General features: G+C 44.6%; 2 protein-coding genes across 2 annotated transcripts; both read right to left on the minus strand.

Annotated features, from left to right (window-relative positions):
• Positions 1-571: 571 nt before the first annotated feature.
• On the minus strand, positions 572-6,940 carry LOC310754998 (vomeronasal type-2 receptor 26-like; the record flags this gene model as incomplete). The annotated part of the gene is made up of 5 exons (XM_083631665.1): positions 572-1,482; positions 2,500-2,626; positions 3,072-3,299; positions 5,716-6,522; positions 6,626-6,940. The coding sequence occupies 5 exons, from the start codon at positions 6,938-6,940 to the stop codon at positions 572-574; spliced, it is 2,388 nt and encodes a 795-aa protein (XP_083487791.1).
• A 9,079-nt stretch (positions 6,941-16,019) lies between these two features.
• On the minus strand, positions 16,020-27,064 carry LOC310754993 (uncharacterized protein). Its single transcript, XM_083631657.1, has 4 exons — positions 26,998-27,064; positions 25,337-25,493; positions 19,424-19,635; positions 16,020-17,949 (listed from the first exon to the last, which is right to left on the minus strand). Exons 3-4 carry the CDS (start codon positions 19,554-19,556, stop codon positions 16,799-16,801), a joined length of 1,284 nt encoding a protein of 427 aa, XP_083487783.1. The 5' UTR covers positions 19,557-19,635; positions 25,337-25,493; positions 26,998-27,064; the 3' UTR covers positions 16,020-16,798.
• Between the last annotated feature and the right edge of the window lie 791 nt (positions 27,065-27,855).

Consider the following 27,855-nt stretch of genomic DNA (forward strand, 5'->3'; position numbering starts at 1 on the left):
CCACCTCTCCATCCTGACCCTCCCAGGGAGGAGGAAGAGGAAGAAGACAGTATAGATTGACAACAGGGGTTTGACGGAAGTCACGGCTCAGAGGCAGATGAGGGGGAAAGTTGGGAAATCATGGGAGAGCCAGAGCAACACCTGGCTGACACGTCATTAGAAAGCATTCTAGACCCACCATCTCCCAGAACCCAGCGAGCCTTAAAAGTAGGAGAGCAAAGAGCTCAAAGACAGAGGGTACTTAGCAGCACCCGCAGAGGAGGTGATGATGAATGAGGAAGTGAGAGAGCCGGGGGCTGGAGATTCACTTGGAGAAATAACAGGAGTGACAGTGGACATCCTTGTTCCCTTCCAAGAATAATTACAAAATTTTGGTAATGTGAATTCCCTGTGATCTATGTGATCTATATCTAAGTTTTAACAAATTTTCAGCCAGATCCAAATTTCATAACTACTTCCATTAAGTTGGTTGGTTCTACATGATCAAATGAGGGTAATGGTTTTTTAAACTGAAACATCATTTTTCAAGAATCTCACTTCCCTACCTTCTTGAAAAATAATATTTTAAGAATCAGGTGCTATTTTTAGTTTTTGCTGTCAGGTGCTCCTTTGTGTTCAGATCAGGTCTCAGCAAAATAATGTAGCATTTGGGAATGAAGATGCAGCCCAGGAGCCCAGCACTGGAGGCCAAGATGGAGAAGACCTGAACGGCTACCATGTACTTCCCCTTGGTGCTCAGGTAGGTGGGCACAAAGGACACCCAAACACTGCAGAAGACCAGCATGCTGAAGGTGATCATCTTGGCTTCATTGAAGGCCCCAGGCAGCTTTCTGGCTAGGAAAGCCACCGTGAAGCAGATGGCCGCCAGGAAGCCCATGTAGCCAAGGGCAATGTAAAACATGGCAACAGACCCTTCATTGCACTGCAGGATGATCTCCCCAGGCTGGGAGTGCATGTCAGAGTCTGGGAATGGTGGTGAGATCCCCAGCCAGATCATGCAGATGACAACTTGGACACAGGAACAAGAAATGACAATGGAGTTGGCCAGACTCTTCCCCAGCCATCTCCTCACTGAGTTCCCTGGCTTGGTGGCCAGGAAGGCCAGAACCACAGTGATGGTTTTTGCCAACACAGAAGAAACAGCAACAGAGAAGATGATGCTGAAGGCTATTTGTTGGGACAGGCAGGTCCCTTTCCTTGGCCTCCCAATGAACAGGAAGGAGGACAAAAAGGAAAGCAGGAGGGAGACGAGGAGGATGTAGGAGAGGTCCCGGTTGTTGGCTTTGACTATGGGAGTTTCGTTGTATTTAATAAAGATTCCTAAATCAAAGCTTGTGGCTAAGGACCCCAGGAGGGCAAGGGAAAGTAGGACAACCCCCAGAGATTCTTCGTAGGCTAGGAAGGTGATATGCTTGAACACACATTGATCTCGGTTCTTGTTTGGATGCTGATTTTCTGGGCATTTTTTGCAATGGTCTGCATCTGCAAAAGAGAGAGAGAAAGAGTAATGTCTACTACTCTGGATTCAGCCAAGCCCTGAGCAGTATCTAGCCTCTGGGGAGGGATTCAGTTGTAGACCAAGTCAGTCTGGGACAGCCACAGATCACTACAGGTATTTAATTAGGTTTTTCTAAACATTAGCTCTACCCCGAAGAAATGTGGGACAGATTCCAGGGCTGGAGATCCCCAGCTTGGCCTCTGGCAGGTTGGGCTGCTTGGAGCCCCCTATACCAGGGCCAAAAGGAGGATCAGGGGTCTGTGCAGAAGTCTAATATCTACCCTAGGTCCATAAGAATCTCACTGCTTAAGGACCCCGGGACAGTTAAATCTAGTCAAAGAGAACTATGGGGTGCAGCATTCATCTTGCTTCAGGCCAAGGGAGCTGGTGTTTGTCTACAGACAGCTTTCTGGGTCATGTGGCCAGCATGACTAAACCGCTTCTGGCGCAAAGGGGCACCATGACGAATGCCAGAGCGCACGGAAACACCGTTTACCTTCCCACTGCAGTGAAACCTATCCATCTACTTGCACTGGTGTGCTTTCGAACTGCTAGGATGGAAGAAGCTCGGAGAGAAACAGGACCTCAGCCCGTTGCGTGGTTTCAAACTGCTGACCTTCCGATCAGCAAGACCAAGAGGCTCCGTGGTTTAGACCTCCCTCCTTCACATTTGATCAAAGGTATTTTTTGGAGTAAGGATGAATAGTAGGGCTAAGAAGTGGGAAATGGGTGGGCAGGCATTTAGTGATTGACATGTTTATATCCTCCTTTCCCAATCAGCTTAATATATTTATATATAATGATGATGATGATACATTTTAGAACAATATCACAAACTATAATCATAAAAAGAGATTGATGATGATGATGATTTGAACCACCCAGTTCTCTCCCACACATGAAGCATACCAGCCTGATCCTGCCCAGAAATGGTTTTGAGAGATTCCTGACTGAACCCTTCTGTCTTCCCCAAGGCAAGCCTTTCCCTTGGAGTCACCCACCTTCCTGAGTGGAGATGGTCCCTTCTGCACAGGGAAGACATTCATAACAGCAAAGAGGCTTCCCTTCCTGAATCACCTTGACGGATCCAGGGCGACAGCTTTCCACACACCTGGAAGTAGGAAGGGTCTAGGCACAAAGACGAAGAGCGTCAATGAGAATTGTTCTTTGAGGCATAGTATGTTGTCATCTGCTGTAGCATCTGGACTATAGCTTGAAACTCAGCATTTCCCATCACTGTCCATTACATGAATGATTCATGATTAAATTCAGAAAAAAACAAAGGACCTCCATTAAATAAAGTTCTGTATATGGGCCATGAGCTATTCACTACCGATAAAATTCATGTAACAAGAGAAAAGCAAGGAGCCCCCCTTTCCCCAAACACACAGTTTAGCAGGAAGCCTTCTTTGGCACCCAGCTGAGCAGAGGAGCTGTAGGAACTATCTGGAACAACGGCCCAGTGCTGGAGTTGACAGGCAAGTGAGGGCAGCAGCCCACAGAACAGGGAGCACTTATTAGAGCTCATAGAAAAGAGAGCAAAATGACAGGCATGATTCCCATTCCCCGTCACCTGATTGAGCCACTTGGGCCACAAAATGGCCTCCTGGTCGATGGTGCACTTCAGGTCTGGGGATCCCTGTCTGTCGATACTCCCAAACTTCACTCTGAGGACGGATTTATTGGGGAACACCACCCAGTTCACAATGTCCAAGTCGGCTGCCAGCTCCCCGTTCTCATCCAAATACACTCTGTCCATGGAAGAATTGTAGAACTGGGTGTTTCCTAGGAAAGGGTGGAGCTGGAACAGAAGCAAAGATGAGAGCATTTAGAATAAAGGGAAGCATAGGCCCCTGTTTTGCTGGCCCAGAAATGGAAAGTGAGCGAGGTCCCAGCTAAAGAGGATTGGCAGCTTAAGTGGACAGAATATGCAGAAATTGCAGATTTAACATACAGAATAAGAGAGCAAGAAGAAGATACATTGAAAGAAGAGTGGGAAGCAGTTATTGAATATATGGAAAATAAGTGTATACAGCTGAAAATGGTGGCAGCATTAAGATAAACTCAACCACATAAATAATGTTTGATGGATGTAAAAGTAGAAAACTGATTTGAATGGTTATAGCAAAAAATATACAGGGATGTAAAATGAACCATGGAAAGAGAAGAAGGGAAGTCATTGGATATTTGTAAAATGTTTATTTGGAATTGTTCGATTGAAAATTTAATAAAAATTATATAATAATAATAATAATAATAATAATAATAATAATAATAATAATGGAAGCATACTGACAATCCACTTCCCCTTTGCTTAGGGCTGGTTGCAAACTCAAATAGCAATGGAGGGATCTTGTCACTTTTGGTTCATACTGTTTTCTCTCTCACACACAAACCCCAATCTTAAATTCAGTTCTCCACATTTCTGTAGCATTTTTTAAAAAATAAAAAAACTCATCAGAATTCTGGGGCTAACGCCCCAGAGGACAGGATCACACTTCAAAACGACCTTGACAGATTAGAGAACTGGGCCAAAACAAACAAGATGAATTTTAACAGGGAGAAATATAAAGTATTGCACTTGGGCAAAAAAAATGAGAGGCAGAAATACAAGATGGGTGACACCTGGCTTGAGAGCAGTACATGTGAAAAGGATCTAGGAGTCTTGGTTGACCACAAACTTGACGTGAGCCAACAGTGTGACGCGGCAGTTAAAAAAGCCAATGCAATTCTGGGCTGCATCAATAGGAGTATAGCATCTAGATCAAGGGAAGTAATAGTGCCACTGTATTCTGCTCTGGTCAGACCTCACCTGGAGTACTGTGTCCAGTTCTGGGCACCACAGTTCAAGAAGGACACTGACAAACTGGAATGTGTCCAGAGGAGGGCAACCAAAATGGTCAAAGGCCTGGAAACGATGCCTTATGGGGAACGGCTAAGGGAGCTGGGCATGTTTAGCCTGGAGAAGAGGAGGTTAAGGGGTGATATGATAGCCATGTTCAAATATATAAAAGGATGTCACATAGAGGAGGGAGAAAGGTTGTTTTCTGCTGCTCCAGAGAAGCGGACACGGAGCAATGGATCCAAACTACAAGAAAGAAGATTCCACCTAAACATTAGGAAGAACTTCCTGACAGTAAGAGCTGTTCGACAGTGGAATTTGCTGCCAAGGAGTGTGGTGGAGTCTCCTTCTTTGGAGGTCTTTAAGCAGAGGCTTGACAACCATATGTCAGGAGTGCTCTGATGGTGTTTCCTGCTTGGCAGGGAGTTGGACTCGATGGCCCTTGTGGTCTCTTCCAACTCTATGATTCTATGATTCTTTAGCATTTCTGTATGATTTTCTCCTAGTAAGCATGTTTTTTGAAGGATGCTGCCCCCTTGGATTCTTTCAGAAAGAGTGAATTAGGTTCGTTTTTCCTTTCACGGCAAACTGAATGAAATCTCTAATATGGGCTTCAGCAGGGAAAGGCAGGAGCTTGGTGGAGGGAGCAGAGAGCCAGAGCAGAGTCAAGCGGGTGTGAAAGGAATAGAGATTAGAGACAGCCTGACCAATGTCATCTCCCCTGCCAAAAATAATTCCAACTTGCGGGGAAAGGAGAATTGGGCACATGATGGGAGCAATTGCTCGGGGGGGCTGTGCAATGAGGCAAGAATAAGAATAGTAAACAGAATTGAAAAAAGTATATGTATTAAGGAAGGTTTAAAATGGAAAATGGGTAATGTGTTTTGCAAACCTTGGGTTTTTTCCATAGTAGTTTTTTTCTAAAGGGCTCTGGGCTCTTGCTGAGATTAAGATTAACTAACTGGTTGCTGTTCTCTGCTAGCTAACATGTGAGTGTTGTAACCTTAGATCATGTGATGAAGGTATTGGATTGCAATATCTCCTTTTTGAAGGGAGTTGCCTTTTTGTCTTTGGCTCCAAAACTCAATAGAGGCAATATGTAAAGGAAGCTCTCCTGAAAGTAAAAGAGAGAGAGAGAGAGAGATCCCGAGCCTGTGCTGGACAGAATGAGGTTTTCATTCTGTTATGAAGAGTTCTGCCAGTAAAGAGTGAATAATATTTCTATGGGCCTGGATGATAATTCATTTCCAAAAGGAAATGAATGCTTCCAGTTCTTATGCTTCCAATCGTTTCAAACTGCACAATATTTAATATCTTCAACACTACAATCAATTGTCATGCTCAGATGTGATGTCTATGAAGGGAAAGAAAATACCTGCCATGGCTGTAGCCTTTGAAGTCCCATTCTCTCAGTTCCCCTCTGCTTAGATCTAGATGAATATGCAGCATTTAAGGCACGAGCCACGGCTTGCATAGTGTTGTAGATCCTGTAGCTGTCTAGAGAGAGGATTCTTTCCAGATCATCTTGGGGAAGCCTCTCCAGTTTCCCTCTCTCTCTGCATCTTGTCCGGCCTTTCACTGAGAATGCATGCTTTAAATAGAAACAATTAAAAGCATCCTCCCAAAACTTCTTAATACCAGAGAAAAAGGGTGGAAAATCACTGTATTTTGCCCCTTTACTTGTCTCAGTGAAGAAGGAAAATATACCATGGATGTGTTGGAAAGATATGTCATTATACATCAGCTCCAGGGCGACATCCCACAAAACTGTTGTGATGAAGATTTTCCCAACAATGGATTTCATCCCTATGTCAAAAAACCTTTGTATGATGAGTAGTCCATCTAAGAAATAAGTCACTTCCCCGTAGTAAACAAATACATGCACTTGCCTCCACTTGCGGAATGGAAGACGAGGCATGTATACTCCATTTGTATTCAGTCCTTGGATGCTTTGTGAGATGACAACACAGACACTGCTCTTGATGAGCACGGGTGTCAAGCTCTTCAGGAACCTCTCTCCATTGTCGCTGTCTGGTGCAAGGAGGCCAATCAAGGTCCATCGGAAGTGCTGGAGCAGCTTGACAATCCCTGGGTACAGGGCTTCTTCTTTGGGGACCATCCGGTAGAAAAAAGGGAAATGCCTCTTATCATTCAGAACATGAGAGACAAAAGCATAAGTGACCTGGGAAGAGAAGGAAGATTTGTATCTTGTTTGATTTCAGATCAAAGCCTAAATATTTCTAAGCCCAACATGAGACTGGGCTTATACCTCTCTCCATTCCTACCTGTGGGATTTTATAGATGCCCAACACGTTTGAAATCTGGATGGAGTTTTGAGAGTCGGACCCTTCGAGAACAGCCAGTAAGTTAGTCTGTTTACCACAGCTGTAGTTTGGAAAGTTCAGCTGCCCAAGTGACAGCATGTCTAGCAAAGCATCATAGGTCACCCTTCCATCAAAAAAGTTCTCATGGATGCTGTAGCCCAGGGTGATGTTGGGTAACAGCTTTTGATTCTGGTTGATCGCTTGAATGGCATACAAGAAGGAGAGGAGCTGCCAGTACTTTGTGGGTCCTTTCCTGGGGGGAGAAATTATATACATGCCAGCACTGTCCAAGTGATATTTCTGTTCTACCTCTAATATTCAGCTCTACCTCTCTTTCAAATCAGAACCAGTGAAGGCAGTGAAGGTCCTGTGTGAGTGTCTGGAGGCGGATGGAGGATGGATGGCAGCTAACAGATTGACAAGACAGAAGTACTGTTTTGGGGGAGAGGAGGCAGGCAGGTGTGGAGGGGCAACTGTGTCCCTGAAGAACCAGGTGCGCAGTCCGGGAGTCATTTTGGACTCACAGCTGTCCATGGAGGCGCAGGTCAATTCTGTGTCCAGGGCAGCTGCTTACCAACTCCATCTGGTACGAAGGCTGAGACCGTACCTTCCCGCAGACTGTCTTGCCAGAGTGGTGCATGCTGTAGTTATCTCTCACTTGGATTACTGCAATGCGCTCTATGTGAGGCTACCTTTGAAGGTGACCTGGAAACTACAACTAATCTAGAATGCAGCAGCTAGACTGGTGACTGGGAGCGGCCGCCGAGACCAGATAACACTGGTCTTGAAAGATCTACATTGTCTCCCAGTACGTTTCCAAACTCAGTTCAAAGTGTTGGTGCTGACGTTTAAAGCCCTAAACGGCCTTGGTCCAGTATATGTGAAAGAGCGTCTCCACCCCCATCGTTCAACCTGGACACTGAGGTCCAGTGCCGAGGGCCTTCTGGCGGTTCCCTCACTGCAAGAAGCCAAGCTACAGGGAACAAGGCAGAGGGCCTTCTCGGTAGTGGCACCCGGCCTTTGGAACACCCTCCCACCAGATGTAAAAGAGAAGAACAACTTCCAGACTTTTTGAAGCAGGCAGCCCTGTTTAGGGAAGCTTTTAATGTTTAACAGACCACTGTATTTTAATATTTTGTTGGAAGCTGCCCAGAGTGGCTGGGGAAACCCAGCCAGATGGGTGAGGTATAAAAATATTATTATTATTATTATTATTATTATTATTATTATTATTATCATCATCATAATCATCATCATTATCAGGCATCTAAGACAGTGATTAAAAGATCCAGAAAGCACTATCATAATTCTGCTTAGAGAAAGTAGATATTTCCCCCTTGTATATTAAACCTAAGGCAAAAAGACACCCTTCTCCTACCACCATTTTTCAGAAGAATCCTGCAGAATCAGCCCCGAGGCTCATCTGTTCCAGCATTCTCAAGGCGGCCAACCAGATGCACATGGAAAACTGAGAAGCACAAGAACTCTTCCCCTACTTGAGATTCTCAGTTACTGGTACCCAGAGGCATAGTGCCTGTGACAGTGAATGGAGAACATAGCCATTGTGACTGGTAGCGGCTGAGAGCCTCATCACCCCCAAATTTATCTGCCAGTGGGATCTTCTTATGTTCTTAAAGGCAGGTACCAGATCATGAGAAAGGCCCCTGAAAGTAACTGGAGATGAGTTGGATCTCATGGAAATGGTAGCAAGTGGAACACCAGGAACTCCATCCCCACAAAATGTCTTACCAATAAAAGCTGGTGGAAGGACATTGGCTAAAGATATGAGGATGAAACACAGTGTTTGTGGCAGAGATGACCCCACTGATGAGGTGGTCTCCTGGCCTGAAATAATTAGGTGAATCTATCTCATCCCTTTCCAAAGACAAGAGGCATTTTGTCTTCAGTTTCCCACAGTCCCCATAAGGCAGTAGAAGCAGTAGAATGAGGACCATCTTTTTCCTCCCAGAAACGAGCACCTCCCTTACAAAGAATTAGAAGTCTTTTGTTGTGGTGCTTGCAAGATGCAGTAACTTTCTTCTTACTAACGGAGCCCTGCAGAGGGATCACATCTGAAGTGGAGAGAAGTCAAGCCAACCTCATTCTGGTGCAGGTATCATCTGTCCTAAATCTCAGCCCCCCCCCCAAGTTTTGAGTGGCTTAGGAGGCATATATCTGCCAGACCTTTCTGCCTCAGATCCATAACATCACGTTTAGTGGACTCAGATGTGATCTTTGGAAGCAAAAAAACAACACACACTATCATTTTGATAATTATACGGAGAAGAAGTACCACCTCTGCAAGTTTCTAGACACTTTATGCAGCTCCACCTGCAACTGCAGGGCTGAAGAAAAACATGTTTGCGAAAACTCCAAGATCTGCCTCCAAACTGTGAGATGCAAATGCCAAAGATTGGTGAGAAATCCCAAAATTAAGAGTTAGAAGTTACCTGAACTATTCTACGTGAGCTCTGGCAGAATCCCCCGCCCGCCCGCCCGCCCGTGATACTAACACAGGATAGGGCTATTTTGATGAATTTGAGAGGTGAAAAAGGGAACTGAAATTGCACGTAAAGACAGAAGCGATTCAGCAGATTTTTTTGTAGGTTTTTGTTTTTGTTCTTGTTTTTATTATATACTGTCAGGGAATCCGGAGCAGGAGCACTGGGGAGAGAGGATTGGGAGAGCGAAGGGGAAGAATCCGAGGGCAGCGTAGGGGAGTATGACAGTGGCCCGAGAGATTCCATGAGCTTCTCCAGCGAATCAGAAGATTCCCAGAAGGGGGCGCCGATGGTCAGGGCAAGGGGGGTCCCAGGGGGGACGCACCAGAAACAAGGAGCCAGAGGGGAACCCCAAAGCAGCAGTGGAGGATCGGGACCAGTTTCCCCACCAGAGCGTAGTGGGGGGGAAGAGTCACATGTGTCAGGGGCAGTGTCTCCTCCAGAGAGGGAGTCAGGGCTGACCACGCCTCCAACGGAGGGGAGGTCAGTTGCAGCTAGCCCCCCCGAAGGGGGAAGCAGTGACAGCAGCAGTGGAACGGTCAGGAGGAAAGCTGCTGGCTGGGCGCGCGCGCCAAGTTCAAATGTGCAGGCGCGCGGAACAGCAGGAGACCCGGATGGGGAACCAGCTCCTAAAGCCCGCCGGAGGGAGGGAGAAGGCTCAGGGGAATCAGCGGGAGAAGAGGCTAGAAAGGGCGGAACCCCGGCGGGCAGGCGGACCCAGAGGAGGAAGGAGCAGCGGAGAAGGTGGAGCAAGGCTAGAATCTTAAATTGGTGTCAAGGGGGAGGAGACTCAGACGGAGCATCAGCGGTCTGACACTTGAGACATGGAGCTGCGCGCTGCGGCTCTGGAAGTGAAACTGAACTTCAATAAAGACTTTTATACTTAACAACGAAGCAGCGTTGGTCCTTTGTGAGCTGGGACCTAGGGTAGCTCTGACATATACTTTTTGGTCTTATCCTGTATTTTTATGCTGTGAACCACCCTGAAATCATTGGGTGAAGGGCGGTGTACAAATTTAATAAAGAAACAGACAAACCAACACTTGGACTTCCAAAAAAGCTTTCAACAAGTGCCTCCTGGGTAAGCTTAGTAGTTATGGAATAAGAGAAGAGGTCCTCTGGTGGATCAGGAATGGAAGTTGCAGGAAGCAGAAAATAGGTTTAAGTGGATAGTCCTTCAAATGGGGGGGGGCTGCCAGATGTTCTTGACCAAAAGCTCGCAAGGATAATTTGGCTACATCATTTGGCACCAACTAAAGATTCTGCAGTAGACCCAAGGGCAGCCCCAGAAAGAGTGCATTGCAGTAGTCCAGCTCCAAGTTTTCCATTACTCCAGTGGTCAGGCTATTCCTGTTCACAAACAGCCATAGAGGACACGTGGGTCTCTAGTGACAAAGGGTATCCAAGAGTACCCCCAAACTATGCACTTGCTCCTTTATAAGTGGGAATCATCCAAAGAGCCCACAAATTGTGTGTCAAGCTCCTGTGTTCCTGTCACTCCCTAAGTGATGAAAAACCAGACAAGACAACAGCATAACATTGGGTCCAAATGAGCCACAACTCTATTGATTACAGATGTGAATGGTTTGGCATCGGCATTGCGTATAGCCATTTATTCCACCCCAGTCCATCTGCTGGGGGTGCATCTAAGGGTAATCCACACCTGCCCCCCATGACTTACATCAAGTATGGGTAACCACCGAGGGGCCCCTGTTGGAGGAGTGCTATAGCCCTAGCCCCCTGCTGGGCATCCGGACAGAAGCAACTCCTCACAGATCCCTTTGACAGGATACACTTAACCAAGAAGGGGCGGACAGAGGCTGTAACCTCCCCTGCAGCCAAGACTAAGGCTTACCCAATGCCTAACCTCACAAAGTTGTGAGGATTGCTATGAGGAAGGTGAAAATCAAATGGCCAGGGCCAAGTTGCCAAATGGAAAAATTCCTGCCAGGTGTTAGATTTCTGTTTATGCCACTGTGCAGTTTTTGGAGTCACAAGACTCTGTTTACATTCCAGACTGTTGGAAGTCTCACGGGAGACGGGAGACGGATGTTGTTATTACTCATTTCCTGTTTCTTTCTTCCAGTTGGTTCTCTGCCTTCACAGAGAGATGTATATTCTTTTCTGTCCTGCGTAGTTTGAAATAAAACGTAGCAATGTAGCTCATATATTTCTCGTCCTTCTGCTGATGTTTGTATACTCTGGGGAATGAGAACGTGCTTAGAGCCTCATCAAAGGCTTAGGTCGTTAATCACTATCAGAGTAGATGACGAAGAATGTCCGCGGAGGAGTAGCTTGGTTGTGCAGAGTTCCGACACCAGGCCCCAAATATGGCAGCTGACAATGTTCATAGGAAGGTCTTAGTATGGAAATAAGACATATGAAAAAGGGGACGGAGGGTGGGAGATCCAATGACAAACGTCCGCAATTTGGTGCCCTGCTGGGGAGGGTTGCAGCCTGCCTGCGGATTGACCAATTGTGCCAGGCTTAGGTGCAGGCATTCCGCAGGGGGTGGGACCAACCGGCCAATAGGCATTGCTTGGCCCCGCTCCCTGGGGGGATAACTTGGGGATAACTCCTCCCCAGTTTGTCGTTGGATCAGTAGATGACAGTGCCATCCATGTCCCTAGAGTTGTGTTTTATCGGCATACTGGTGGCCCCTTGCTCCCAAACTCCTCATGACCACACCCCATGACTTCATATAGATTTTAAATAGCATATAGATCTTAAATAGCGCTGGGGAGAGAAGAGTACCTTGCAGCACCCCATAGCACATCAAAAAAATTTTTTTAAAGGGCAACCCAAATGATCACAACATGTCAGGGAATAGTCCAAAGATGACGACTGGGGAATGCATTCTATGGCAGACCAGTTTCCTGTCCGATGGAGGGGAAAAGTCACACACACACCCTTTTCCACAGCGTGTTTAGAAGTAGAGAGAGAGACAGAAGCTGAACAGCTGAGGGAGGAGTTGCCCAGGTATGAGACAATGACAAGGGAACCCGAAAGGAGGGGGCAGCTAGTTGAGATGTCACTTGAGAGTGTGGGGAACCCCCCTCACCACAGACTCGGAGGATTGAACATATCAGAGAGCAAAGAAGTTAGAGGGAGGGAGGAACTTCCCATTGGCACCTAAAACGCTACGGAAGTCAGAAGGAGGATTTAGAGCAGCCAACTGCCCTCCTTGCGGAGAGCTGTGTATTTCTGCTTGCAACATGATGCTGTATTAAAAGGACTATAAATAGATCAACTGCTTGTTCATTCTTATCTGTGATGTTACCAAAGGGAGAGAACTCTCCACGCCTGACACATCACTCTTCCCCCTTCCTTTGCTTCTCATGAAAACTCAAGGGATTTGTCCAAAGTTCTACTTTGGGTCCACTAAAATGGACCCCATTTTTGAGAGGAACGTGAGGTGACATCCTGCTTCTAATTCAGTCAATGAATCAGTCAACCAAAAAATAATGCTCTCCACCTGATTCAAGGCTTCTCCAGACACCCTGCTGATTCAGCATTCATCCTGATTTACTTGATTATGTGGTGCTGATAATAATAATAATAATAATAATAATAATAATAATAATAAATTTTATTTATACCCCGCCCTTCCCAGCCAAGGCCGGACTCAGGGCAGCTAACAAGCAATAATAAAAACAAGTTGAATGAATACAACTTAAAAACAAGATTAAAATACAACATTAAAACATTAAAAAGGCAGCCTCATCATAGGAGGAGAAAGGAAAAAGAAAGAGGGGGAGGAAATCAAATTGACTCCAAGCCAAAGGCCAGGCAGAACAACTCTGTCTTACACACCCTGCGGAAAGAAATCAGATCCTGCAGGGCCCTGGTCTCACCAGGCCGGAGCCAGTGTTGAAAAAGCCCTGGCTCTGGTTGAGGCTAATCTAACTTCCTTAGGGCCCGGGACCTCTAGGGTGTTGCTATTTATGGACCTTAAGGTCCTCCGTGGGGCATACCAGGAGAGGCAGTCCCGTAGGTACGAGGGTCCTAGGCCGTGAAGGGCTTTAAAGGTCAAAACCAGCACCTTAAATCTGACCCTGTACTCCACCGGGAGCCAGTGCAGCTGGAAAAGCACTGGGTGAATATGCTCCCTTGGCAGAGACCCCGTGAGGAGCCTCACTGAAGCATTCTGCACCCACTGGAGTTTCTGGAACAGCTTCAAGGGCAGCCCCACGTAGAGCGAATTACAATAGTCAAGCCTGGAGGTGGCCATTGCATGGATCACTGTGGCCAGGTCGGGGAGGGAAAGGTAAGGGACCAACTGCTTGATGCAGTGAAGGTGGGAAAATGGAACATTTGTTGTGATTTGTGGGCAGGGAGATTATAAACAGTGAATATTCATTGGAATATCCACCCACATTTGCATAAGAGGGGTTCACATGCCTTCCCCCTAATCATTTAATCATTCTACACTTTTCTGTGCATTTTTGTGTAACTTTCAAAATTGCAAACCATTTTTAAAAGGGGCCTTTCTTGCACTATGGCAGAAATCTTTAACTGCAGGAAAACAAAGTTCTGCCATGCGCTGGAATCCCTCCTGCAAAATATTGACTGTCTGGAGGCACACTCTGATTTGATAGGTTCCAGTTGCCCCCATAGGCCAGGACCATGAACTTGGGTGCATATCAGTTGAAGGTGCAGCAGCAGCTGATGCTGAAGTCCTGACTGAAAATGAGTATGCTGCATTTGAGAATGTTATGATTGTGCAAAGTGGCATTTAAAAATCCAAACCTACAAGGGGGTAAATAATGCAGCTGACTGTAAACACAGCTGAAACGCAATCTCATGAAATGTTCATGATGGTGAAAGTTGTGGTCAGTTTCATTATGGTGTCAGTCCACCGTCAGTGAGGCTGATGGGCCTTTCCTCTCTCCCACAGGCCGCTAATGGAAGGTAATTGAGCATCTCAGGGTGGACTCGTTTTATTTTCTGTGCTGGAAACAGCTGAGAGTTTAGATACAGCAAGAATTAGAAACGTTTTCATTCAGTGGAGGGGGGCACTTTTTCATTCCAGTGGCTATCGTGGGAAATTCTGGAATGTCCTGTCCTTCCTGGCTGCCATTTGTGAAATCAATCAGGACCCCAGGCTCTTACCCAACGTCACCCTCGGCTATGTCATCTATGATCATTATTCTAATGCAAGGATGACTTCTGATGCCCTGCTAGACCTGCTCTCTACTGGGCACACAGACATTCCAAACTATGACTGTGGGAAGAGGAATAACCTGTTGGCTGTTCTTGAAGATGCTGAAGCTGATATTTCTAGACATATGTCACCTGTGTCAAGCATCTACAAAATCCCACAGGTATGGCTGGTTCAGTGTTAAGACGGAATTGTGCCTCTGCCATGGGCTTTTCACTCTTTCCTTTTTGGACTCTCCCAAAGGTGAGGGTGGGATTGAACCTGGAAGCAGGAGCACTCAACACTGGTGTCAGATGCCCTATGCCACCCCACCACTGCTTTAAAAAAACTATGTTGCTTGTTTACAATGCATTCAAAACACAGGTTTTTTTTATATAATAATATTTTATTAGGTTTAACAATAAAAAGATACAACCAAACTTACAACAATAAAACACACACACACACAAAAAAGACACAACAATACAATCTTTCACAATACATAGAATACAAACACAACAAATAAAATAAGGCAAACACAAATCACTCTTTTCTAGTTATTCATCTTTGATTAACTTATTTTCCTGACTTCCTCACGCCTCCTTTTTGTATCCCTCTTTAACAATTAGTTCAGCAAATTCATATCCTCAAAACACAGTTTTTTGAGTAATGTAGCTGAGTCGCTAGTCTAATATTCTGGGAAGTGATTCAGTCCCACAAAATATTGAGTGTCTGGAGGCATTCCTGGAAGACCTCCTCCCGTTCTCCACGGTCAGCATTTTGTCTTGTTCTTTGTGTGCATGTGTGTGGGACTGTAGTTGGTCAACTGTCTGAGATTTGTCCTGGAACCACAGCAAAGCACTCACCTCTCCCTTTGCATCCTGGGCAAGTTATGGATACACTATTCCTACTATGCATGATAAAACCCAGTTCCCCTTTTTCTACCAGATGGCCACAAAAGTAGATCCCCAGAATCTGGGGATTGTCCAACTGCTCCTGAACTTCAGATGGATGTGGATTCCCATATTGCATGGGAAAGTCCTTAAAACAATAACAATAGTTTATTTATACCCCGTCCGTCTGGCTGGGTTTCTCCAACCACTCTGGGAGGCTTCCAGCAAAATATTAAAATACAATAATTCATCACATATTAAAAGCTTCCCTAAACAGGGCTCCCTTGAGATGTCTTCTCAAAGTCAGATAGTTGTTTATTTTTTTGACATCTGGTAGGCGGGCATTCCACAGGGCGGGTGAAACTACGAGAATGCCCTGTAACTTCACTTCCCGCAGTGAGGGAGCCAGCAGAAGACCCTGGGAGTTGGACCTCAGTGTGCAGACAGAAGGATGGGGGTGGAGACACTCCTTCAGGTATACTGGGCCAAGGCTGTTAAGGGCTTTAAAGGTGAGCACCAATACTTTGAATTCTGTCCAGAAACGTACTGGGAGCCAATGTAGGTCTTTCAGAACCGGTGTTATGTGGTCTCAGCAGCTAGTCCCAGTCACCAATCTAGCTGCCGCTTTCTGGATTAGTTGTAGTTTCCAGGTCACCTTCAAAGGGAGCCCCACATAGAATGTGTTGCAGTAGCCCAAGCAAGTTCTCAACACCAGCCCGCCCCCTGTCACCCAAGAACAGCACTTCTGTCTTGTCAGGATTCAACCACAATCAGTTACCTGCCATCTATCCTCCAAATGCCTCCAGACACTCACACAGGACCTTCACCGCTTTCACTGGTTTCGATTTAAAAGAGAGTTAGAGCTGGGTATCATCCGCATACTGATGAACACCCAGCCCAAACCCCCTGATGAGCTCTCCCAGCAGCTTCATGTACATATTAAAAAGCATGAGAGAGAGGATGGAACCCTGAGGCACCCCACAAGTGAGAGCCCAGGGGTCTGAACACTCATCCCCCACCACCACTTTCTGAACATGGCCCAGGAGGAAGGAGTGGAACCACTGTATAACCCTCAGCTCCCAGCTCCTCTAGACAGTCCACAAGGATGTCGTGGTCAATGGTATCAAAGGCCACTGAGAGCTCCAGCAGAAGCAGGAAACAGCTTTCACAGTTGTCCCCAGAGCACCGGAGATCATGGACCAGCACAACCAAGGCAGTTTCAGTCCCAATATGAGACCTGATTCCCGATTGGAAGGGATCCAAATGGTCCCCATCCTCCAGGCATGCCTGAAGTTCTTCAGCAACCACCCGCTCAATCACATGAATTTCTTCAAGGGAAGCTAGACGCCTCTTGGAAGAGAAGCTGTTTCCACATTTCTATTACGCTTCATGCCCTGTACAGTGGTACTTCAGGTTACAGACGCTTCAGGTTACACACTCCGCTAACCCAGAAATAATACCATGGGTTAAGAACTTTGCTTCAGGGTGAGAACAGAAATCGTGAGGCAGCAGCGTGAGGCCCCGTTAGCTAAAGTGGTGCTTCAGGTTAAGAACAGTTTCAGGTTAAGAATGGACCTCCAGAACAAATTAAGTTCTTAACCTAAGGTACCACTGTATGAGTTCTTTGATGGCGGTTGAGACCTTCCCTCTTTCTGAAGCTCTTCCCACATTCCAAGCACTGATATGGTTTCTCCCCTGTATGAATTCTTTCATGGGAAGTGAGATGGGTGCTCCTACTGAAGCTCTTTCCACATTCCAAGCACTGATGGGGTTTCTCCCCTGTATGAATTCTGTGATGGGAAGTGAGACTGCCGCTGTGATTGAAGCGCTTTCCACATTCCAAGCACTGATACGGTTTCTCCGCTGTATGAATTCTTTGATGGGAAGTGAGACTGCTGCTGTGACTGAAGTTCTTTCCACATTCCAAGCACTGATACGGTTTCTCCCCTGTATGGATTCTTTGATGGGAAGTGAGATTGCCGCTGTGACTGAAGCTCTTTCCACATTCCAAGCACTGATAGGGTTTCACCCCTGTATGAATTATTTGATGGGAAGTGAGACTCTGCCTGCGACTGAAGCTCTTTCCACATTCCAAGCACTGATAGGATTTCACCCCTGTATGAATTCTTTGATGGGAAGCGAGACTGTGGCTTTGACTAAAGCTCTTTCCACAATCCAAGCACTGATAGGGTTTCTCTCCTGTATGAATTCTTTGATGGGAAATGAGACTGCCGCTGTGACTAAAGCTATTTCCACATTCCAAGCACTGATGGGGTTTCACCCCTGTATGAATTCTTTGATGGGAAGTGAGATTCTGCCTGTGACTGAAGCTCTTTCCACATTCCAAGCACTGATAGCGTTTCTCCCCTGTATGAATTCTTTGGTGGGAAGTGAGACTGTAGCTGTGACTGAAGCTCTTTCCACATTCCAAGCACTGATAGGGTTTCTCCCCTGTATGAATTCTTTGATGGGAAGCGAGACTGCTCCTCTGACTGAAGCTCTTTCCACATTCCAAGCACTGATAGGGTTTCTCTCCTGTATGAATTCTGTGATGAGAAGTGAGATGGGTGCTCTGACTGAAGCTCTTCCCACATTCAGAGCACTGATAGCCTTTCTTCCCACTGTGAGTTCTTTGATGGGAACGGGAACTCTGACTGGAACTCTCTCCATACTCCCAATTTTGATTTGGCTTCTCCACTGTGTGGATTTTGTCATGGTCTCCCCCATTCTTCATTTCCAATTCATCACCACCTACAACAAAGACAGAAACTTATTAAATCCTCAGGAAGAAATGCTAATGAACATTTCTCAAAAAGGAAGAACAGAAGATGTGAGGTCTTTCTACAGAGGTCATGGCCTTTGTCGACCAGCATTCACAGAGGTATTTTTGAGAACCAGAGGTTCAGAAAGTCTGGCTCTTTTCTAGGACGGAGATTTTCCATGAGAGCACCTGCTGCCTGTTTTATGCTGCTATGTGCCTCAGAAAAAGTCTGTAAAGTCCCATATATATATAGAAGCACTTGTAATTCACTCTTCATACCTCATGTAGCAGTATTATTTGATATTGAATTATTTTGTTTTTTTGAGTGTAGCTTATTGTCTTGAATAATGAATGGGATAATTGTAGAAATAATCTAAATCAATAAAGAATATATATAGATATAGATATACTAGATATAAGCAAATGTAAACGTCTTTTAGTATATCAAGTAATGTAATGTGTTCCATTTAAACTCTAAAGAGAGAATCTTGTGGAGTCTTTTCTAGGAGAAAAAAGCTATCTTTCTCAAGGGTCAAACAACCCAGGGCAACCTCCACACAGATAAATACTACAGAAAATGGGTTTGGGTCCCACAAAATCCAGAAAACCACGAATAATCCAGAAAGACAGGTGCAGAGTTGTAAAATGACACGTTTTACCTCAGAAACTAACATTAATAGCAGCTGCATGTGGAGGAGCGGACATGCGAACCCAGTTCACCAGATTTCGAGTCCACTGCTCTTAACCACTGCGCCACACTGGCTCTCCTTAATCTTAATCTAAGTACAACAACCACGAAGAGCTCCTGAATAGACAACCAGCTATGTGGTGTTGAATGCTCTCTGTCCTCTCGTGCTTCCCGTTTTTGTTTTCCAGTTTAAACCAATTCATGAACCCAGAACTCATACACTGACCATTAATGATGAACCATATGTTATAGCCATTCCTGCAAATTTATTCTGCTAGTTTTGAGATATACAAATGACATGAGACGACCCGGTCTACATGTTTGGGTCATTTATTATTCATATGTTCCTTGTTTTTAAAAGGAAATAAAAAGTTATTCCAAAAAGAAAAGAAAAGGGCGACACACAGCATAGGCCCCATCTGCATTCAAACTGCAAAGCAGCATCACATTACTTTAAAGAGTCGTTGCTTCTACTGCTGTGTGATGGAGCGGTAAGTTTTTTGACACTGGTAGGGCATTCAGGTCACGGCACTGGCATTAGACCTTTTGAGCTGCCAATACATCGTGGTGGCCGGGGAGCTGTCATGTATTCCTAGCTCAAATTCCCTGCAGATGGCAAAGGCAGGCAGGCAGGCAGGTGGTGGAGCCCAAAGAGCTGCTCACCTTCTCAATCTCCACCCGCCTGCCTGCCTCCCCCCACCCCCAGGCTGAGCAAGCCCCAATACCTCTCTGGCTCCACCCCTCCATGTCCCCATCTCCCCTCCCCTGGAACTCACCAGATCTCTCTGAGAGCCCTAGAGAGGAATGCTCAGAGGCTGTGAGGAGGGATGTAGGAGACAACCTGACCAGGTCAACTGTCCATCTTCCCCCTTCCATCCTCACTAGCTTTGCAGGATCCATCTCTTTCATCCTTCCTGAGGAGTCAAGGAGCCAAAACAAGCTGCAGTGTCCTGGGAGAGAGGAAGAAGCAAAGGGAGCCTCAAAGGCCCTGCAGGGAAGAAGAAGGAGAGAAAAAGAAGAGTTTGGATTTGATATCCCGCTTTATCACTACCCGAAGGAGTCTCAAAGCGGCTAACATTCTCCTTTCCCTTCCTCCCCCACAACAAACACTCTGTGAGGTGAGTGGGGCTGAGATACTTCAGAGAAGTGTGACTAGCCCAAGGTCACACAGCAGCTGCATGTGGAGGAGCGAAGATGAGAACCCGGTTCCCCAGATTACAAGTCTACCGCTCTTAACCACTACTCCACACTGGCTCTCACTGGATTCTCCTGCCCCTGGAAAAGCACAAATTGGGCAGCCCCTTCCCAACACAAACCCCATTTATAAACCTTTCCAGTGGTTCCAATTTCCTCTGTTAACTCCTCTCCCCACTTCGTAAGGCCGGCATGGTCTGCACAGTAGAGACCTGAGAATAGATCCCATTGAACTCAGTGGGGCTTATGGATAGAACTTGGTGCAAAAACCAGGCACCATCTTGTCCCCAAGCCTGAAGACTGCAACCCCAGGCATGCTTATCTATGGTATCATAAGGCAAAAGTTCATAAACGTTTTCATAGTCATAATAAGAAACTCAATTCTCAAAGTTTGGGGGGAAATATAAAGATTTATTTGAAAAGAAAACAGCATGGTGACTTTCCCCATTAGAAGCAATATTTTTGAAAAAAGTACATATGAGGATAAATTGGCCAACACATAAAGAGCTGTTAACAGAAACTGACAACCAATTAAAATTAAAGGACTTTGAAGAAGTAAGAGAAAATGTAATAGACTGGTTACAATATTTACAACTAAATGAAACTTTTAAAAATCATAAAAAGAAAGGATTTAGTTATCAAGTGTCAAGATTTCAGAGAGAAATAGTAGAAGGTAGCACAAAACTGCTGTCAAAAATGAACGATCTGCTTTTGGAATGGGACACTAAAGAGGACCAGGTTAAATGCGTTATGATAAAATGGGCGAAGGATGTGGGAAATAATAAATTAATGACGGACTTAGAAAGGCTTCGGAATCAAGGGAAACATCCGAGATCGTTTAATGACCTCGAGGAAAATTTAGACTTAATAGATATATGGAGATATAAAAACCCCATGACAAAACAATTCACTCACTTCTCAGAGCCGCATCAGAGTTGGAGCAGGTTGGATCAGATATGGGTATCAAGAGAATTAACAATAAGAGTGTCGAAATGTGAGATACTTCCTAGAACACTATCTGATCACAACCCAATAATATTACATTTAAATTGGAAAACTCAGCGTATGTACAGATGGAGAATGAATGACTATTTATTTGAAAAAGAAGAACTGATTGAAAAGGCTAAAACCACCTTAAAAGACTACTTTGATTTAAATATCAATAAGGAGACAAACATAGACATAGTTTCGGATGCCAGTAAGGCAGTGCTAAGAGGTTTTCTGATACAACAAAATAGTCAAAGAAGAAAGGTGAGAGAACAAAAAAAAGAAGAGTTAATTACACAATTGAGAGAATGTGAAAAGAATCTGATAGAAAAACCGAGTGATGAAGGGAACAAGCAACTGTACAAGATATTACAAGCACAATACTCAACATTAATAAATCAAGAGGTAGAATGGGGAATTAAGTTAATGAGACAAAAAATTTTCGAATCGGCAAATAAAACTGGAAAGTTTCTGGCGTGGCAACTGAGAAAAAGGAAAAAACAAAACGTTATTAATAAAATAAAAGTAGAAGAACAAATCTTGGAGGACCCTAATGAAATAAAAAAGAGCTTCCTCAAATTCTATGAAAACCTATATAAAAGAGAAGAAGAAGATGCCATAGAAATAGAAAAATATCTAGAAGAAAACAGAATTAACAAGATATCGGAAGAGGAAAGAAGTCTGTTAAACAAACCCATAAAAGCAGAGGAAATTCAAGAGGCGATAAAGAGGATGAAACTGGGGAAAGCCCCAGGCCCAGATGGTCTATCGGCCAAGTATTATAAAGTCCTAGAAGAACTTATAACACCGGTGCTATGTGAAGTAATGAATGAGATTTTAGGAGGAGGAAGAACACCAGCATCCTGGAAAGAAGCATACATTACGTTGATACCGAAACCTGATTCGGACAGACAGATCATTAAGAACTACAGACCGATTTCATTACTGAACAATGACTACAAGATCTTCGCAGACGTAATGGCGACCCGACTTAAAAAGTGTCTAGTTAACCTCATCCATACCGATCAGGCTGGTTTTTTACCTAATGGGCAAATAAAAGACAACATAAGACATACAATAAACATCATTGAATACTTAGAATGCAAAAATGAAATCCCCGCAGCTTTAATGTTCATTGACACCGAAAAGGCTTTTGACAATGTATCCTGGCGTTTTCTTATAAAATGTTTGGAAAAGACAGGGATAGAGGGCACATTCCTTGAAGGAATAAAAGCAATTTACTCACAACAAAGTGCCAAATTAATTATCAATAATAACTTAACATAACCCTTTGAAATTTCGAAGGGTACAAGGCAGGGGTGCCCTCTGTCACCTCTTCTGTTTATTATGATGTTAGAGATAATTACAAATAAGATAAGGAAAACCTCAGAGGTACGCGGAATAAATATTGGAGTGAAAGAATACAAATTGAAAGCATATGCTGACGATCTTATGTTGTCTTTAGAGGATCCAAAAGAGAGTGTTAGTAAGGTGTTAGATCTGTTAGAAGAATTTGGAAAATTATCTGGTTTTAAATTAAATAGAACAAAAACTAAAATGATGACTAAAAATGTGAAAGAGGAGGTAAAAAACCATCTTGAATCTCAAACTGGTATTAAAGTAACAAAAAAAGTAAAATACCTTGGAATCTGGTTAATGATGAAAAATATAAATTTGATGGAAGATAATTACATAACCACATGGAAAGAAATAAGGAAGGACTTAGACACCTGGAACAGAATAAAACTTTCTTGGTCGGGTAGAATGGCGGCGATTAAAATGAGTTTATTACCGAAATTGTTGTTCTTATTTCAAAATATACCGATAATCAGGGGAACCTCAGTATTCAAAGATTGGCAGAAAATACTCTCTAAATTTATCTGGCAAGGGAAAAAGCCCAGAATCAGATTTAAACTACTCACAGATCAAAGAGATAGGGGAGGATTCGCAGTTCCAAATTTAAAGTTGTATTATGAAGCCTCGTGTCTTTGTTGGGTCAAAGATTGGATCGTTATTAAAAATAAAGACTTGTTAGATCTAGAAGGATTTAATATAAGATTTGGTTGGCACTCTTACCTATGGCGTAACAAGGGAAAGATTCATAAAGGATTTTCTAACCACATTTTTAGAGGATCACTGCTGGAAGTGTGGGAAAGAAACAAAAAATTATTGGAACAGAAGACCCCTTGGTGGCTATCGCCAATTGATATACTGACAATAAAAAAACCAAACATCGAAGGAGAAAGATGGACATATGAAGACCTACTAGTAAAAACAGAGACTGGTTGGAGGATTAGGCCTTATGAAGAAATAAAGAACAAATTGACAGGATGGATCCAATTTCACCAAATTAATTCTATATGGTCTGAGGATAAAAAGAATGGGATAAGTGAGAAAAAATCTAGATTTCAGATTGAAATACTAGAAAGTAAAACAAAACTCCTATCGAAAATGTATAGCCTGTTACTTGAATGGGACACCAAAGATGAAGAAGTAAAGGAGGTAATGATCAGATGGGCAATGGACTTCGGACATAACATAGAGTTTGATAAATGGAAGGCATTATGGAATAAAGGCATGAGATTCTCGGCATGCACAACACTCAGGGAAAATATGTATAAAATGATGTACAGGTGGTATGTAACGCCCGTAAAATTGGAAAAAAATATATAAAACTGGTGATAAATTATGTTGGAAGTGCAAGATCAAGGAGGGCGATTTCTATCATATGTGGTGGTTGTGTGAGCCTATCAAAAAATTCTGGGAATCTATTTACAATGAATTAAAAAAAATCCTCAAATATACCTTTATAAAAAAAACCGAAGCCTTTCTGCTGGGGATAATTGGGGAGGAAATCAAAAAGGAAGACCACACACTCTTTCAGTATGCGACAGTGGCTGCCAGAACTCTAATAGCGCAGAATTGGAAGACATCAAAAATCCCAACTATAAACGAATGGCAAACCAAACTATTTGATTATTTAGAACTGGCAAAAATGACACAGAAAATAAGAAATCAAAAAGACATAAAGTTTAATAAAGAATGGAATAAATTTATGACATATATGGAAACAGAGGTAAAAAATCTAAAAATCACAGTAGGTGTGACGTAACACTTGTGACGTAAAGAGTCATTTGAGGAAAAGAAACTGCAGATAAAAAATCATATAATATATTCTGAAACCGAGATGAAGGGAAGTCAATTAATGTTGTGTGTTATTTAGTTATTTAGTTAATGTAAGTTAATTAGTTGGTGTTTTATGTTAGGAGATGTTTTTTCTTTTGTTTTTTTATTATTATTTCTTTTATTTATGTACTCCTTTTTTGTATGTATGTGTTATGTATGTTTATTTTTTCACTTGTTTTAATGTTGGATGTAGCAAAATGAATTAAAACCAATTTAAAAAAAAGAAACTTTTAAAAATCATAAAAAGAAAGGATTTAGTTATCAAGTGTCAAGATTTCAGAGAGAAATAGTAGAAGGTAGTACAAAACTGCTGTCAAAAATGAACGATCTGCTTTTGGAATGGGACACTAAAGAGGACCAGGTTAAATGCGTTATGATAAAATGGGCGAAGGATGTGGGAAATAATAAATTAATGACGGACTTAGAAAGGCTTCGGAAGTTAGATTTGGAAGTTAGGCCACCGAGACCACATAAAACTGGTCTTGAAAGACCTCCACTGGCTCCCAGTACGTTTCCGAGCACACTTCAAAGTGTTGGTGCTGACCTTTAAAGCCCTAAACGGCCTCAGCCCAGTATACCTGAAGGAGCGTCTCCACCCCCGTCGTTCTGCCCAGACACTGAGGTCGAGGGCCTTCTGGCGGTTCCCTCCCTGCGAGAAGCCAAGTTACAGGGAACCAGGCAGAGGGCCTTCTCGGTAGTGGCACCTGCTCTGTGGAATGCTCTCCCACCAGATGTCAAAGAGAAAAACAACTACCAGACTTTTAGAAGACATCTGAAGGCAGCCCTGCTTAGGGAAGCTTTTAATGTTTAATAGATAATTGTATTTTTATATTCTGTTGGAAGCCGCCCAGAGTGGATGGGGAAACCCAGACAGATGGGTAGGGTAGAAATTATAATTATTATCATAGAGTTGAAATTTTCTGCATGTACTTTACTGAAGGAGAACTACATGAAAATGATGTATAGGTGGTATTTGTCCCTGGTTAAATTAGCAAAAATGTACTTCTCACTCGCTGGATCAACACCTTGTTGCAGTGAGTGGGCTTGCAACGTTCCTATGACCCTTGTGAGCGAAGCCATCGGGAATCTTGTACTCCCAGCAGGATCACCCTAGTTCTTTACTAATAATAGTGGAAGTGATGCAGAGAGTGACTCTTCTGAATATTCCTGTATACCAGAAGTATACAAGGAATCTTTACAACCCCAAGTAGCCGATTCCCCAAAGAATCTGCCCTGCAAGCAAAAGAAACCTCTGACAAGCACTTGAAGAAGCCCAACCTGGAAATAGAGCCCCATGTGCTTCCCCATCTCTGAAGTCCCACCTGGCCCTGAGGGAACCGGATTCACAGGAGAAACAGTTCCCCTCTCCTCTCCTCGGACAAGTGAAAGGAAGTCTCCCCTGCTGAAGAGATGACAGCCCTGCTTGCCTGGAATTCACATTTTGCTGACCACGCTGCACTGATTCTCCCAGTCTCCTCGCTAGAACAGAGGAGCAGGAACATGATGGTACAGCACCTTCTCCCTCGTCACAGAAGGAGACGCAGTTACAACCATCTCAAACCAATGCGAAGCTCTTGCTCCTGCAAAAATTACCCACAATGCAACTGCATGACAATCAAGTGACCTAGCTTTTATCCTGGAATGTGGCCGGGTGGTCTGCATCCAGCAGAGATCCTTGTTTTAAAGACTTTCTCTCCCACCATTGTGTCATAATGATCCTGGAAACATGGACAGCGGATGAGCCGTTACTCAACGGATTTCATTCATTCTCAACTGGGGAGGATCTAGAGGTAAAGCGTGGAAGAGCGAAAGGGGGCCTGGGGGTCTTAGTCTCCACTACCCTACATGCCATTTCAAGCCCTCTCCCCTCATTCAAGTCATAAGCCAGGGCAGTGTTGATACAATTCAGCCACCAGGCCCTGTTGGTAATTAACGCTGATGTGACCCCAATGAGGCAGAAATCTCAGATCAGAGACTTGTGGGTTGAAAGGGAAATTTATACCACTGACCTTATTTTGCTTAACCCAAAGGCATCTGGAGTTTTAGGAGGGGACCTCAATGCCAGATTGGGCCCTAATCATCATGCCCTTTATGCACAGCACAAATGGTCTCCTCCCAACCATGAAGCCAGTGGATTCCTCCTCACCTGTTGTTCCAAAGATCAGAAATCAAACTTTGCAGGCATCTGCTTGGCTCAAACAGCCTTCAGGCTAAACCTCTACATCTTAAATGGTGCCCTTGAAAGTGACTATCCTCTCTGGCTCCAGAAGGAGAGCTATAGACCAGGGGTCAGCAACCTTTTTCAGCCATGGGCCGGTCCACCGTCCCTCAGACCAAGTGGTGGGCCAGACTATATTTTGAAGAAAGAAAAATGAACAAATTCCTATGCCCCACAAATAACCCAGAGATGCATTTTAAATAAAAGGACATACCGTGGTACCTTGGGTTACATACGCTTCAGGTTACAAATGCTTCTGGTTACAGACTCCGCTAACCCAGAAATAGTACCTCAGGTTAAGAACTTTGCTTCAGGATGAGAACAGAAATTGTGCTTCGGCGGCACAGCAGCAGCGGGAGGCCCCATTATTATTATTAGGTAATGAGGTCCTTCAGGTTAAGAACAGTTTCAGGTTAAGAACGGAACTCCGGAACGAATTAAGTACTTAACCCGAGGTACCACTGTATTCTACTCATGGAAAAACACACCGAGATCAGGCTCTCATCGCCCTGCTAAAAATGTAGCAGTTTCTGCCAGGAGAAAAGACACAGTAGCGATGCTGACCAAGAGGAAGAACCCCCTTCCTCCTCCTCCTCCTCCTCAGCTCTTGATCGAGACTCCAGGGCTCTCTCTGCAGGCTCCCCCCTCCCAGACCCCCTCCCCCCATTTGGCGCCCCCCAGGCACGATCTGACCAGCCCCCCAGGCATCCTCCCCGCAGCCCCTTCTCCCCACTGCACCCGGAGGGAGAGGGAGGCGAGACTCACCCCCAGGCAGCTCTTGCAAGAGAGAGAGGGAGACGGAAGCAGCCCCTCCGCTTGCAGGCGGGAATGGCGAGGGAGGGGCTTTTGCTGGGAGGACCTTGCCCCCCCCCCACGCCTCCACTTCCTGTCCTCTCTAGAAAGCCAGCTCTGTGCCTTTTAACCCTTGGCAAGCCGAGCACAAGCGGAGCCCCGCTCTCTCCTCCTCCAAGGCAGGAGCCCAGGAGGAGCCGCTAACCCAGAAATATTACCTCGTGTTAAGAACTTTGCTTCAGGATGAGAACAGAAGTCGCGTGGCGGCGGCAGCGGGAGGCCCCATTAGTGGTGTCTCAGGTTAAGAACAGTTTCAGGTGAAGAACGGACCTCCGGAACGAATTAAGCTCTTAACCCGAGGTCCCAGTGTACATGCAACCTGAGCATAGGTAGCAGGGCTTCACCGCATTAATCCTCCACGGAGCATCAGCACTGCATTAGTCACTGCTTTGAATCCAGCACAGAGCATGTACGTCTTTGCGCGTCCAACTTCCATCCTGCTTCCAGCTCCACCCACTCAGACAACTCTGGCTTTTGTTCTCCTACCTGGCGGCAGGTGGAGGCAGGGAGGCCCACTCATATGTTCCATGGCACAGGGCAACTTCTTTGGTTGTGCCAGCCATGGCACCACTCAAAATCAGTCTCATTCACACATTAGCATGACTAAAAAGGTAAAATAAAATACTCAGGAGTCCGACTGGTACAGAAAAAGGGTTCTTTACTTACAGTTAATTCATTTTCACAATAATGGCCTTGGATCCTAAGCCTATGTAGCAAATGCATAGTTTGGGGGTACTCTTGGATACGCCTTTGTCACTAGAGACCCACGTG

Source organism: Podarcis filfolensis (genome assembly GCF_964270895.1).
Source record: "Podarcis filfolensis genome assembly, contig: HAP1_SCAFFOLD_74, whole genome shotgun sequence".
Lineage (NCBI taxonomy): Eukaryota > Metazoa > Chordata > Lepidosauria > Squamata > Lacertidae > Podarcis > Podarcis filfolensis.